Raw genomic sequence first — 14,494 nt, 5'->3', positions numbered from 1 at the left:
ATGGGTGGCCCCGGAAAATCGCTGGAGCGGCGTTGGACCCGTTCTCGGGTTTGACGCCCATTCTCCGCCCCTGCGCCAATCGCGATTTTGGCTCGGAGAATCTTGCCCATGGTTTTTTTGAACAAAAAGGCGTCATGTCACTTACCAGAAAGCTTCTTACAAATACGCATTGTACCGTTAATGAGAGCTCTATGGTTTCCAAAACTAATCCTGTCACTATAGGGTTAACTGATATCATTATAGAGTTTTGGGTTTTCCTTTAATGTAACATGTGAAAACCAAATCAAGTGCTAATTAGGACTGGCAGATGAAACTCCCATTGCTCATCTGAGGTTTCTTAAAATTGGGCAAAATGTGATTAAAGCATTTCATTATTGTAATGTGTGGGTGCTGTGATAAGACAGTTACCGTCCCTGACAGCTGAGATAGTAAAATTGCATAGAAAAAGGAATGTAATCATATAGTAAGAACTCAAATGGGTTTGTTGAGTTCAAAGGTAATACTGTTTTTAAAAATCCTGACACTTGCGCTTTGTGTTATGAAACTCAGTCTGCACTTTTTATGAATCAATATAATCCTGCTTACATGAAGTCTGTGTATTTAGTCTCATATACAGTGCTCAATACCTTTCAGTAAATTGAATCCTTACCTTGATCACAAAAGAAGTGTTTAGTGGATTACAGAAGCTTAAACGTTTACTAGCAGATGTGCTCTTGTTTTAATTAAATGCTACATAGGTACTTCCACAATAAAAGAGGACAAAGACCCATGAGTTAAATGTCAAATGAGAGGTGCTTCCAGGCAGCAACCTGTTTGTATTAAACCTCTTTTATTATTATATTTGAAAGGACTGAAATGCTCTTCAGAGAAGAGAAAGTCAAGCACCATTTACGTTGTCTAATACTACATTTTAAAGTGCCTAAAGTACAGCTGGTAATTAATTTAGTGGGATGTAGATAAGGAGACCACACTCTGTTTTAATTAGTGGTGTTCTCTCAAATGTAATACAGTACGTGGAGGGTTTTATCATTGAGGTGGCAAGATAGATTCTTCATATGGTTTCACCCTGCTAATGTCAGACCCCATCAGGAGCTATAAGATGTGACATTAATGGGGTCAAAGACAAAATAGGCTGGACTTCTTATTTATTGCTATGAAATTAATTGTAAGCTGACAGTTAAAACATCTCCCTGTGTTGGATTTTCAGCCCAATATAACAGGCTAGGATTTCTTTATAGCCACCTATTGCATTTATAATTAATTTTCTGCAGTAAATAAACAAAACGCATTCTTGCATTGGGTATAAATGCATTGGGTCTGAATGAACATAGTTGCCTACTAGTTGAAGTTGTATTCCCCCATATTAACTCAATTAAAAAATATATATTGTGTTTTTCTTAATATTAAAATTTTTAAAATAGCTGCACATTTGACTTGTGTATTATGATTTTTTTTCTCTTGTTTGCACATCCCCTGCCTCCTTTTTTTTTTGTTTCACATTCTTCCTGTTCACAACATCTCACAGTAAATTGTCCATAATGCCAACAGCGCCAACAGCAAATTATCCAGAAAATGCTGTCAGAGCAGGTTGTGACATCGATGTCTGTGACTCCTGTGGTTTAATTAACCTGGCTGCAGTCTCTCGGGCCCAACAGTCCTTACTCATTTTCCCGATCACCTCACTCTCTGCTGCCCTCCCCAAAACAAAATGTGAGCTATAGTATTGAGGTTTTTTTTCTCACACTCAACTTTATTTCTCTCCGCTCTCTTCCCTCCAACCCCCCCCCCCCCCCCTTCCCGCCTCCCGCTTTCTGATTGGCAGTATCACCCGGACAAACAGAGTGCAGATGTGCCAGTGGGAGAACTTGAGGAGTGCGTACAGAGGTTCATCGAAGTTGATCAGGCGTGGAAAATACTAGGGAATGAAGAGACAAAGAGAGAGTATGACCTGCAGCGTCGTGGTAGGTTCTGCCGAGGAGCTTGTGAAGGCAGCAGCTTTCTCAGTCATCAATTCACTGTCACTTAAATTAAAAGAAGCTTCTCGAGTAGATAAAATCAATAAATTATTAATGTGTAACTTTGATGAGAAAACCTTCTTTCTGCATACTTTTACTAAACCACTATATGTGTTTACTTTTATGCAGGCATTCTCTTTTCACTAACCCAGAATTCAGTGTACAACCCAATTTGCAAATGCCTAAATTCTTGCTATAATTTTGTGTATTCTTGCAAATGAAATGGAATTCAATATTATCTTTGGATAATGGTTTTGAATAATATTATTGTATCGAGAATTCTAAATGAAAGAACAAAATATTTCATTTATTATTCAGGTTATTTGCTGGAATATTAGTAATCATTGGCGATGGGGGAGGTTAAATCTGGATTCACTAAAGACATTAACTAGGCATGCCCAGCATGCACTTCCTTTCTGCTTATAATAAAACATCATCTTAAAGCATAGGCAGACAGTTGTGAGCAAGAGGAGGGAAAATGTAGGTCAGGTCTGTCACAGATGGGCTGCCATTACATGATGTGATAGCTTGTCTTCTCTTCTGGCCCCAGGACAGGAGACCCTCCGATTTCCATTATAGCCTTCGATAAATGTATATCTACCCAACACAGCTAATGGGGGAGGGGGGAGAGAGAAAATGTCAATAGTTGTGTACTGCCTGTGGGGAAAACACTCAGCCATTCTCTGCAACACACTTTAGCCCAAAATTGATGTGTAGACACCATCACTTTTTTATGTCTGATGAAGACACGTCGCATCTGCATCCAGTCAATGATCCCTGTTATTCTGGGATGGCATTGTAGTAAATCTTCCGATTGCAATGATTTTCAGGCCCCTGCTGTTATAGTTTGGTTTTGTTCTTTTTGGCACTATTACGTGCAATGCATGTTTTAAAAAGTTATTCATGGGCTTTGCTCTATTTATAAGAGTAATTAGTTAATAAATCTTTTTAAAACAGGTCAGCATGTACTAAAATAGTTTTTCCTTCGGAAGCTTTAGGGTAAAAGGTATTGATGTATTTGGATTAATTTTGTGAGATTAATTTAGCTCCTTTCCCATCCCAAAGTTTGAAGCTATCATGTAATTGGATTAAATTGAATAAAGCAACATCTTTTTGACAGTTTGGCACAGTTGAGAACTTTCCAAATTAAAGGAAGGTCAGATTTGGAGACCTTCATTGAATCCTGTTGCTGGATCACCCCATTTAAATATCTTATTTTTAGTTCAAATATAACACCTTAATATAAAACTCAATATGTTGATGTGCAGATACCTCCCTCCTCCAAATTACTATTCAATCAATGCTACCAAATCGACCTGTACCATTAATGACCTTCCTTTTGATTTGACTGTTCGAATCAAAAAAACCTGGTACTTGAAGCTACTGATAGCATAAATAGTTGCATTTTGTCAAAAATAACCAGCATAACGTTAATCCCATGTTGACTGCTAGTTGGCGTCTTGTGCTTTTTTTAAATATAAAAATATTAATTATGCAGCTTTTGTGTATCCCTTAATCCAGTTTCCACTATTTCAGGAGAATGTATATTAATTGTTTACTATTATTAACAAATGATTGTTATAGTGACTGGGATGTTGTTGTAAGGTTAGGGGTGCACGTGATATTATTATGGGCAGTTTCTAGCCTCAGAGGAACAGTGTTGCATATTACTATCTGGTCCTAAAAAAGTAAAGGGTGCATTTATCATGAAGATTGCAACTAAAGGGTGGCATTGTGGCACGGTGGTTAGCGCTGCTGCCTATGCCGCTGTGGACCCAGGTTCGATCCTGGCCCCGAGTCACTGTCTGTGGAGTTTGCGCATTCTCCCCATGTCTCACCCCTACATCCCAAAGATGTGCAGATTAGGTGGATTGGCCACGCTAAATTGCCCCTTAATTGGAAAAAATAATTGGGTACTCTAAATTTATTTTAAAAAAAGATCGTAACTAAATGTACACACAAAATGGGTGGAAATGTTGCAGATTTCATTGACACAAATCAAGCAGTTTGCAGTCTTTCAACAAAAAAAAGTGGTCAGTATTTCTGTTGTTTTTACAATGGCTACATCTTAGTAGCAGAGAAGGCATTTGGCACTACCTTGCTTTCCCTTGGAGTGAAAGTGGGTGGGCAAAGAGCGAGGGGAGGAGAGAGGGGACGTGAAGCTTATATAGTGTCCTAATAGAGTTCCCTTTCAGGCTGGGAAGGGCTAGTCAGGAATGCTGTCCACACTCCTGTTCATTTTGGCATTTAAACCAGTAACTCATTTCATCCTTGCCCACCATCTGTCATTGGTTGAGAATTAAGAATGCCATCCAAACTCCCTGCATGCACCAGTGATATTGTGCTTTTGAGCACCCATGAAGTGTTGGTTCATTTCGGTTTTCAGATAAATTGGGTTGGAATAACTGAGGTAGCAATAATATAGAAAGATCTTTCCCGTAGAATGTGCCTGAGTTGAATTATTATATGTGGGCAAAATGGCAATGCTATTGCAAAATATTGTGATCTGGGATTTGCCGGCAGATTTATTTGCAGACTAAGTACAAGCAGATGGTAAATACTTTTACAAGATTATCTGGTGGGACATGCAATGCACTTGTCTGTGAATTGTGCAGCGTAAAATTGCTTAAAACAAAAGTGGGCTATAGACGATGTCTGACAGGATTGTTAGCGATGAAGGAGAGATATCCACACCTCATTTTATGACCATCTTAGCTAAAACAAATGACTGTTCCAATTTGAGTGAATGTGTTCTGATCCTATTACTTTTCAAACCATCTTGACCCCCCTCCCCTCTCCAAACTAGTGGTTATGGCAAGTCTGATGTCTATTGGAACCAACATATTGACAGCAATAGATAAGTGCAGGTCTTTATCACAAGATTCTCCTCTGAACATATAAGAAACATCTATTTATAAATGTCAGAGGCCGATATGTGACCAAGTTTCTCAGCCGGGCATGCCTTTCAAGGTAAATATTTTCTTTTCAGGAATTTATTTTCCTCATGCCTGTCACCAGCAATATTGTTTAACCTCTGACTTGTTGTTGAAGAATTTCTTTAGTGTAGTTTCACAATCAGACATAACATTTGGATGTGTGCTTTCCAGGGAGGTAGGTTCAAAGAAATGCTTATGCTGTGGGGAAAATATGTTTTAAAACGCAGACATGCTTACAAAGTTGATCGCAAAGTATTGATATTTCATTACTGTCTGTATTCTTCAAAAGTTGGACAGACCATCAAAGCTTGAGAATTATTTTAAGATGTAGTTTATGGGTAACCCTCAACAAATGAAGTAGCTGGGAGAGAACATGTGCACTCTTGAAATTGTGAATGCCCCAGCAAGAGCCGCAGTAAAGCATTATTGAGCCAAGCCTCTAATAGTTATTTTATGTTATTCTCCAGTCTAAAAGGATCTCAATAGATTTTGCTTTTAATCTCCTTCAATTGCAGCCCCATAAACCTTAATGATGAGCCTTACAGTGTTTTCTCTGATCTGACAGTTGAGACAATAGAGCTGCACAATTGCTCCACCTCTCTTTGTCAGATCAAACCCAGCAGGACAGGAGGTCACAGAGGCTTGTCCTTTTTGACTATTTCTGGACTCCCTCAGCAGCTTTCATCGGCTGTCGCATGAGGACGCAGTGGTTTAGTGCTATCTTTATTTGATTACCTTTTTATTTGGGTGGTTTTAGGAATGACATGGTAAGGAAAGCAAATTTTTATTTTAGATTTACAACATCATTTGATAATGTGATTCAGAGAGTGAACCTATTCTTGTACAGATTAATGGGCATTTCAACAGGTGATAAATGCATATAGATGAAACAATTAGTTGCAGTACAAATAACTGATCATTTAAATGTAGAATGAGATTTTTAAATTCTGTGTTACTAAAGCTATAACCACTTGTTCAGTTTGGCATGTTCGTTCTTGAGACTGCGCACACATTTTTTCCTCCCTCATTTTAAAATGACAACCCTTATTCTGAACTTGCATTTGGGTCCCCAATGCCAAGTAACATCTCTGTAGCTCTGAGGACGGGCAGAGACCCAGATCTGGCAATTTTCCACTGCATTTTTTGGGCCTGCTGCTCGGGGTCATTTGAGAGTTACATGAACTTTTGAGAGTGACTTGAACAAACTTTTCTTTTGCCAATCTGCTGTAGATTGTCCATCACCTCCAGACTTTTCAGATTTTGCAACCCTTCTAGTTTACGTTTGGTATGTTTGGCACAATGAATTTGTTGAACTCTGTGCTACCTGACATTACCAAACCACACGATTGGTGCAGAGATTTGAATAGTTGCGTGATTAGAAAATGTGGCTCGATTGGGTTCATTGCAGAGGAATCGCAAGCGATGGGACAGTCAACATGATTAAGGAGGCAGCTGATCAGGACATTGTTTGAAATCTTTGTTTTATTCACTGTGATGCATTGGCATCAAAAGGAATTCTATCCGATTTGAAGTGGTTTTGAAAGGAATTGTAAAAGTTGTGAATTTCATTAAAAGTAGCACACTCAATACCAGGGTTTTTGAGGCCCTGTGTTCCGATATGGGGGCTGAGTAGACACACTGACAACTGCCAATCTCCAGAAGCAATTCTGTAACTCATCCGCTTCATTCTGGATCACGACGTCTTCACCTTCGACAACAAGTTCTTCATCCAGACGCACGGAACAGCCACGGGTCCAAATTTGCACCTCAATATGCCAACATTTTCATGCACAAGTTTGAACAAGACCTCCTCACCGCGCAGGACCTTCAACCGACGTTATACACCAGATACATCGATGACATTTTTTTCCTTTGGACCCACAGCGAAGAATCACTGAAACGACTACACAATGACATCAATAAGCTCCATCCCACCATCAGACTCACCATGCACTACTCTCCAAAATCAGTTGCATTCTTGGACACACTCGTCTCCATCAAGGACGGTCACCTCAGCACTTTGCTTTATCGCAAGCCAACGGTTAACCTCACGATGCTCCACTTCTCCGGCTTCCACCCTAAACACATTAAAGAAGCCATCCCCTATGGACAAGCCCTCCATATACACAGGACCTGCTCAGACGAGGAGGAACGTAACAGACGCTGAAAGATGCCCTCGTACGAACGGGATATGGCGCTCGACTCACCGATCGACAGTTCCAACGCGCCACAGCAAAAAACCGGACCGACCGACCTCAGAAGACAAACATGGGACACAACCGACAGAGTACCCTTCGTCGTCCAGTTCTTTCCCGGAGCGGAGAAAGTACGACATCTTCTTCGCAGCCTTCAACACGTGATCGATGAAGATGAACATCTTGCCAAGGTCATCCCCACGCCCCCACTACTTGCCTTCAAACAACCGCGCAACCTCAAACAAACCATTGTTTGCAGCAAACTACCAAGCCTTCAGAACAGCGACCACGGCACCACACAACCCTGCCGTGGCAATCTCTGCAAGGCGTGCCAGATCATTGACATGCATACCACCATTACACGTGAGAACACCACCCACCAGGTACGCGGTACATACTCGTGCGACTCGACCAACGTTGTCGACCTCATATGCTGCAGAAAAGGATGTCCCGAAGCGTGCTACATTGCCGAGACCATGCAGAAGCTGCGACAACGAATGAACAGACCTCGCGCGACAATCACCAGGCAGGAATGTTCCCTTCCAGTCGGGGAACACTTCAGCAGTCAAGGGCATTCAGCCTCTGATCTCCGGGTAAGCGTTCTCCAAGACGGCCTTCAGGACGTGCGACAACGCAGAATCGCCGAGCAGAAACCTATAGCCAAGTTCTGCACACATGAATGCGGCCTCAACCGGGACCTGGGATTCATGTTGCATTACTTTCATCCCCCACCATCTGGCCTGGGCTTGCGAAATCTTACCAACTGTCCTGGCTTGAGACAATTCACACCTCTTTAACCTGGGGTTACCCCTATCTCTGGATCTGTAAAGACTTAATTACCTGCAAATGCTGGCATTCTAAGCATTGTCTGGCATCTTTGAATTTGTCTATATATATGTTTCTGGAACATACCTCTTCATTCACCTGAGGAAGGAACAGTGCTCCAAAAGCTAGTGTTTGAAACAAACATGTTGGACTTTAACCTGGTGTTGTAAGTCTTCTTACTGTGCTCACCCCAGTCCAACGCCGGCATCTCCACATCATCTTATGAAGAGCGATTGAGCAGTTTAGGCCGATATGCATTGGAGTTTAGAAGAATGAAAGAGATCAAATTGAGGTACATCAGATGCTAAAGGGGATTGACAGGGTAGACATGGACTGGATGTTTCCCTTTGTTGGACATTATAGAACGAGAGGCCTTGGTTTTAGGCTAAGGGGTGGCAGATTTAAAACAGAAATGAGGAGGAATTACTTCACTCAAAGTACCGTGAATCTGTGGAATTCTCTACCCCATAGTGCAGTGGATGTCGGAACACTAAACAAATTTAAGGAGGCGATAGATAATTAGTATCAGGATGAAAGTTTATGGGAGCGGCAGGAGTGTGAAGATGAGGCCCAGAAACGATGAGCCATGATCGTATTGAATGGTGGAGCTGGCTGGAGGGGCTGAATTGCCTACTCCTGCTCACAGTTCTTATGTAAGAGCCACTTCCTGCTTCCTAGACTCCATTCCAAACTAAACTACTGACCATCTGACTTCCCTAAGATCACCATGACTACTGATTATTGGAAATGATTCCCTGAGGTATTGTTTCTTCCTTTTTCAAAATCCACCATTATTACCCCTTTCCACTTCTGCTCTTGCAAATTACTCTCCGATCTCTAACCAACCTTTCCTCCCTCCAAGCCCTGCAGAATGTGTTGTCGCTTCCGAAATGTATGTACATTTTTCATGCACCACGTGCTGCCATTTGAAATAATGCAAATCAAATTTTCTAAATGAGATTCTATGTGACCATGGTGCACTATTTCTTCGCACCTTCCTCTTCATATTTGCAGCAATTGACATGGCCACCTTCCTCCAACATTTTCTCCATTATTCAGCTTAGAATCTGTAAGCCCAAGCTAGTAATTAAAATTTGTTTAGTGTTCCGACATCCACTGCACTATGGGGTAGAGAATTCCACAGTTTCACCAAGCCAATCGTAGCCAAAGCACCTCCAGTTAGCGTTGCCGGAGTTCCTCAGGGTCTTGTCCTATGCCCAATCATATTAAGCTGCTTCATCAATGACCTGTCCATTCTAAGGTCCGAAGTGGGGATGTTCGTTGATGGTTGCACAGTTAAGTATCATCTGCAACTACTCAGATACTGAAGCAGTCCGTTCCCACTGCTGCATGACCTAGACAACATTCAAGCTTGGGCTGATAAGTGACAAATGACATTTGCACCACAGAAGTGCGAGGTAATGGCATTGAGAACTATCTGGGTACGAATGACACAGGTGAGGTGCAGGTGGGGACGGTCTGGGAGGCCTTGAAAGCAGTGATTAGAGGAGAGCTGATCTCCATAAGGGCACACAGAGAGAGGAAGGAGAGGCAGGAAAGGGAGAGGCTGGTGGGGGAGCTCCTAGAAGTAGATAGGAAATATGCGGCGGCACCAGAGGAGGGGCTATTAAGGGAGCGGCGTAGCGTGCAGGCCAGGTTCGACCTACTGACCACTAGGAAGGCGGAAATGCAGTGGAGAAGGGCGCAGGGTGCGGCGTATGAGTACGGGGAAAAGGCGAGCAGGATGCTGGCACACCAGCTCCGTAAGCGAGATGCAGCCAGAGAGATTGGGGGAGTGAGAGAGAGGGGTGGGGATGTAGTGCAGAAGGGGCAAGAGGTGAATAGGGTCTTTAGGGACTTCTATAGGGAATTGTATAGGTCTGAACCGCCGAAGAGGAGAGGGGGAATGAAGAACTTTCTCGACAAATTGGGATTCCCCAAGGTACAGGAGGAGCTGGTAGAAGGGTTGGGGGCGCCGATAGAGCTGCAGGAGCTAATTAAAGGGATAGGCCAGATGCAGGCGGGGAAGGCGCCGGGGCCGGATGGGTTCCCGGTGGAGTTTTACAGGAAATTTGTGGACTTGGTGGGTCCAGTGCTGGTGAGAGCCTTTAATGAGGCGCGCGAGGGGGGGGTTCTGCCCCCAACAATGTCGCAGGCCCTGATCTCCTTGATTTTGAAGCGGGACAAGGACCCGGTCCAGTGCGGGTCCTACAGGCCCATCTCCCTCCTAAATGTTGACGCCAAGCTGTTAGCAAAGGTCCTGGCAACCAGGATAGAGGACTGTGTGCCAGGGGTAGTCCATGAAGACCAGACGGGGTTCGTGAAGGGACGCCAACTTAACACAAATGTCCGGAGATTGTTAAATGTGATTATGATGCCAGCAGTGGAGGGGGAGGCGGAGATAGTGGTAGCGCTGGACGCGGAGAAGGCATTTGACAGGGTGGAGTGGGAATACTTGTGGGAGACGTTGGAAAGGTTTGGGTTTGGGGAGGGATTTATCAAGTGGGTAAAACTGCTCTATTCAGCTCCGATGGCGAGTGTGGTAACAAACGGGAGGAGGTCAGAATATTTTGGGCTCCATCGAGGTACTAGGCAGGGATGTCCCCTATCCCCCTTACTCTTTGCATTAGCGATTGAGCCGTTGGCGATGGCACTGAGGGGTTCAGGGGGGTGGAGAGGACTGACAAGGGGAGGGGAGGAACATCGGGTCTCGCTCTATGCGGATGATTTGTTGTTGTATGTGGCAGACCCGGAGGGGGGAATGCCGGAGGTAATGGGGATACTAGCGGAGTTCGGGGACTTTTCGGGGTATAAATTAAATCTGGGGAAAAGTGAGGTCTTTGTAATACACCCGGGAGACCAAGGGGAGGGAATTGGGAGGCTCCCCTTCAAAAGAGCAGTTAAAAGTTTTAGGTACTTGGGGGTGCAGGTGGCAAAGAACTGGGGGACCCTCCACAAGTTGAACTTTTCCTGGTGGAACAGATGGAGGAGGAGTTTAAGAGGTGGGACATGGTGCCGCTGTCGCTGGCAGGGAGGGTGCAGTCAGTTAAAATGACGGTCCTCCCGAGGTTCTTGTTTTTGTTCCAGTGTCTGCCCATCTTCCTCCCCAGGGCCTTTTTCAAGAAGGTAACGAGTAGTATCATGGGGTATGTGTGGGCACATGGCACCCCGAGAGTTAGAAGGGTCTTTTTGGAGCGGAGTAGGGATAGTGGAGGGCTGGCGTTACCCAACCTTTCAGGATATTACTGGGCGGCAAATACATCGATGGTACGAAAGTGGATGATGGAAGGGGAGGGGGCAGCCTGGAAGCGCATGGAGAGGGCGTCCTGCGGCAACATAAGCTTAGGGGCACTGGTAACGGCACCATGGCCGCTCCCTCCCACGAGGTATACCACGAGCCCGGTGGTGGCGGCCACCCTCAAGATCTGGGGGCAGTGGAGGCGACACAGGGGGGAAGTGGGAGGTCTGATAGGGACACCACTAAGAGGGAACCACAGATTTGCGCCGGGAAATACAGGAGGGGGATTCCAGAGCTGGCAGAGGGCGGGTATTAGACAACTGAGGGACTTGTTTATAGAGGGGAGGTTTGCGAGCTTGGGAGAGCTGGAGGAGAAATTTGGGCTCCCCCCGGGGAACACGTTCAGGTACCTCCAAGTGAAGGCATTTGCCAGACGACAGGTAGAGGGGTTCCCCGCGCTTCCCGACAGGGGGGTGAGTGATAGGGTGCTATCAGGGGTCTGGGTCGGGGAGGGGAAGATCTCGGACATCTATAAGATTATGCAGGAGGTGGAGGAGGTACCAGTAGTGGAGCTGAAAGATAAGTGGGAGTTAGAGCTGGGGGAACAGATAGAGGACGGGACATGGGCAGACGCCCTGGAGAGGGTCAACTCGTCGTCGTCATGTGCGAGACTAAGTCTCATTCAATTTAAGGTACTGCATAGAGCCCACATGACGGGGACAAGGATGAGTCGGTTTTTCGGGGGTGAAGACAGGTGTATTAGATGTTCGGGAAGCCCTGCGAATCATGCACATATGTTTTGGGCATGTCCGGCACTGGAGGAGTTCTGGAAGGGGGTGGCAGGGACGGTGTCGAGAGTGGTGGGGTCCAGGGTCAAGCCAGGATGGGGACTTGCGATCTTCGGGGTTGGGGTGGAACCGGGGGTACAGGAGGCGAGGGAGGCTGGAATATTAGCCTTTGCGTCCTTGGTGGCTCGGAGGAGGATCTTGATTCAGTGGAGGGACGAAAGGCCTCCGAGTGTTAACACCTGGTTAAACGACATGGCAAACTTCATCCAATTGGAAAAGATCAAATTCGCCCTGAGAGGGTCGGTGCAGGGGTTTTTCAGGCGATGGCAACCCTTCCTGGACCTCTTAGATCAGAGATAGAAACTGAGGCCGTGACAGCAGCAACCCGGGAGGGGAGGGGAGGGCGGGAGGGGGGGGGGGGGGGGGGGGGGGAGGGGGGACAACAACGAAGGAAGTACGGTAGCGGTGGTGGCACGGGCAAGGCCTGCCCGAGGACACTGCCAGGAATGATAAATTGGTCTGACTGCCGGTTCGCCGGCGGGGGGGGGGGGGGGGGGGTGGGGGGGACGCGCGAGTAGGGGGTGGGGGGGACTTTCTTGTTAAGTAGGGGGGTTTGACTTTGTTTTGCTATAATTTAAATGTAAATGTAGGGGGGGTTAAAATGTTTGTATTTTGAAAAATTTCTTCAATAAAAATTATTTAAAAAAAAAAAGAAGTGCGAGGTAATGACCATCTCCACCAAGACAGCATCTACCGCCCGTTAACATTCAGTGGCATCATCACTGTTGAAACACCCTCCCTACTGACCCAGCTCCTGATGCTCCAAAGCCCGTCCACCATCTATAAGGCACAAGTTGGAATACTGTCCTGTTTCCTTGATACATGCAGCTCCAAAAACAACCAAGAAGTTTGCACATCATCCACTTTCCAAGGCTCCTTCAACAGCACCCCCCCGACCTCTACCACCGAGAAGACGAGGGAGCAGGCACATATGAATACCACCACCTGCATATTCCTGTGCAAGCCACACATCATCCAGCCATTGAACAATATCACCATTCACCAACATCACCATGTCGCTGGATCAAAGTCCTTGGAATTCTCTTCCATGGACTGGAACAGTTCAAGAAGGCAGCAACCACCTTCTCCAGGGAAATTAGACATGGGCAATAAATGTGGGCCTTGCCAGTGATGCTCACACACCAATAGTGAATAAATTAAACAAAAGTCCCTCTTCTTGCCAATGCACTTCTACCTCTGAAGTTTTCCAAAGATCTGTCCTTGGTTCCTTCAACTACAAGTGAACATTGGCCCCATTATCCAAAGAATTGGGGTTAGGTTCCACCTGTGCAAGACAACACTCAGCGGTATGTCTGCACCACTTTTCTGGACCACTACACCTCCTCTGAATTATCAATATTAGTGTCTTGAGATCCAGGTATTTCCATTTAAGTATTGGGATACTAACAGCCTTGTCTCAGCATTCCTATCATTGCCACCAATTTCAAACCCTCTCCCTGGCCAATGAATTGGGTTGAATCAGACGGCTCCCATACTATATGGTTGAAGCTGAGCTTTCCAACCTTGCAACATGTCCAGTGTGAGACTATCTACTTTCACTTGCTGTAGTTCTTGCCTTCATGCTTGCTTCAGCCCATCTACTACTGAACATGCATATCTTTGATTACCCCAAAGCTTTTATGGCCTGCCGCACATCTCCCCTGCCCTCATTATTACCAATCCCATAACCTTCAGCGCATTGGAAACTGTGCTGACTATGTCCATTCTGTTATCCCAACAACAACAATGACTTGCATTTATATAGTGCCTTTCATGCAGGGGGCTCATGAATTATCAAACCAGATTTGACACTGAGCCATAGAAGAGGATATTAGGACAGGTTGGTCAAAGAGGTACGTTTTAAGGAGCGTTTTTAAAGTAGGAGAGCATGGAAAAGAAGCAGAGAGGTTGAGGGAATCTCTGAACTTGGGGACTATCTCAAGAACCAAAGACGTGGCCATCACTCATGAAGTGATTATAATCGGGGATGGGCAAGATGTCAGAATTGGATGACTGCAGAAGTCTTGGCGAGCTGAATGAGGTTTCAGAGACCGAGAGGGCCAAGGTATGGAGGCATTTGAGAACAAGGATGCGAATTTTGAAATCTAACAGCTGGACCAGGAGCCAATGAATGTTCTACTGGGCAGCACGGTGGCACAGTGGTTAGCATTGCTGCCTACGGCGCTGAGGACCCGGGTTCGAATCCCGGCCCTGGGTCACTGTCCGTGTGGAGTTTGCACGTTCTCCCCGTGTCTGCGTGGGTTTCACCCCCACAACCCAAAGATGTGCAAGGTAGGTGGATTGGCCACGCTAAATTGCCCCTTAATTGGAAAAAATAATTGGGTACTCTTAAAAAAATTTTAAAAAATGAATGTTCTGCTGCCTCAACGCTACTGTGCTCGCACACAAGCTCCCAGTCTCTGAACATACTCATTCA

General features: G+C 45.2%; 1 protein-coding gene across 1 annotated transcript in view; it reads left to right on the top strand.

Annotated features, from left to right (window-relative positions):
- dnajc24 (DnaJ (Hsp40) homolog, subfamily C, member 24) overlaps positions 1–14,494 on the top strand; it is a 120,431-nt gene that overhangs the window by 60,565 nt on the left and 45,372 nt on the right. The window contains exon 4 of the mRNA XM_038807878.1: positions 1,823–1,961. Coding sequence (XP_038663806.1) covers positions 1,823–1,961 — 139 coding nt within the window. The remainder of the gene's footprint in view (positions 1–1,822; positions 1,962–14,494) is intronic.

The sequence above is a fragment of the Scyliorhinus canicula genome, chromosome 9 (assembly GCF_902713615.1).
Source record: "Scyliorhinus canicula chromosome 9, sScyCan1.1, whole genome shotgun sequence".
NCBI classification, from domain to species: Eukaryota; Metazoa; Chordata; class Chondrichthyes; order Carcharhiniformes; family Scyliorhinidae; genus Scyliorhinus; species Scyliorhinus canicula.
Note: the sequence above shows the minus strand (reverse complement) of the source record. Positions and strands in the feature narration are given on the sequence as shown.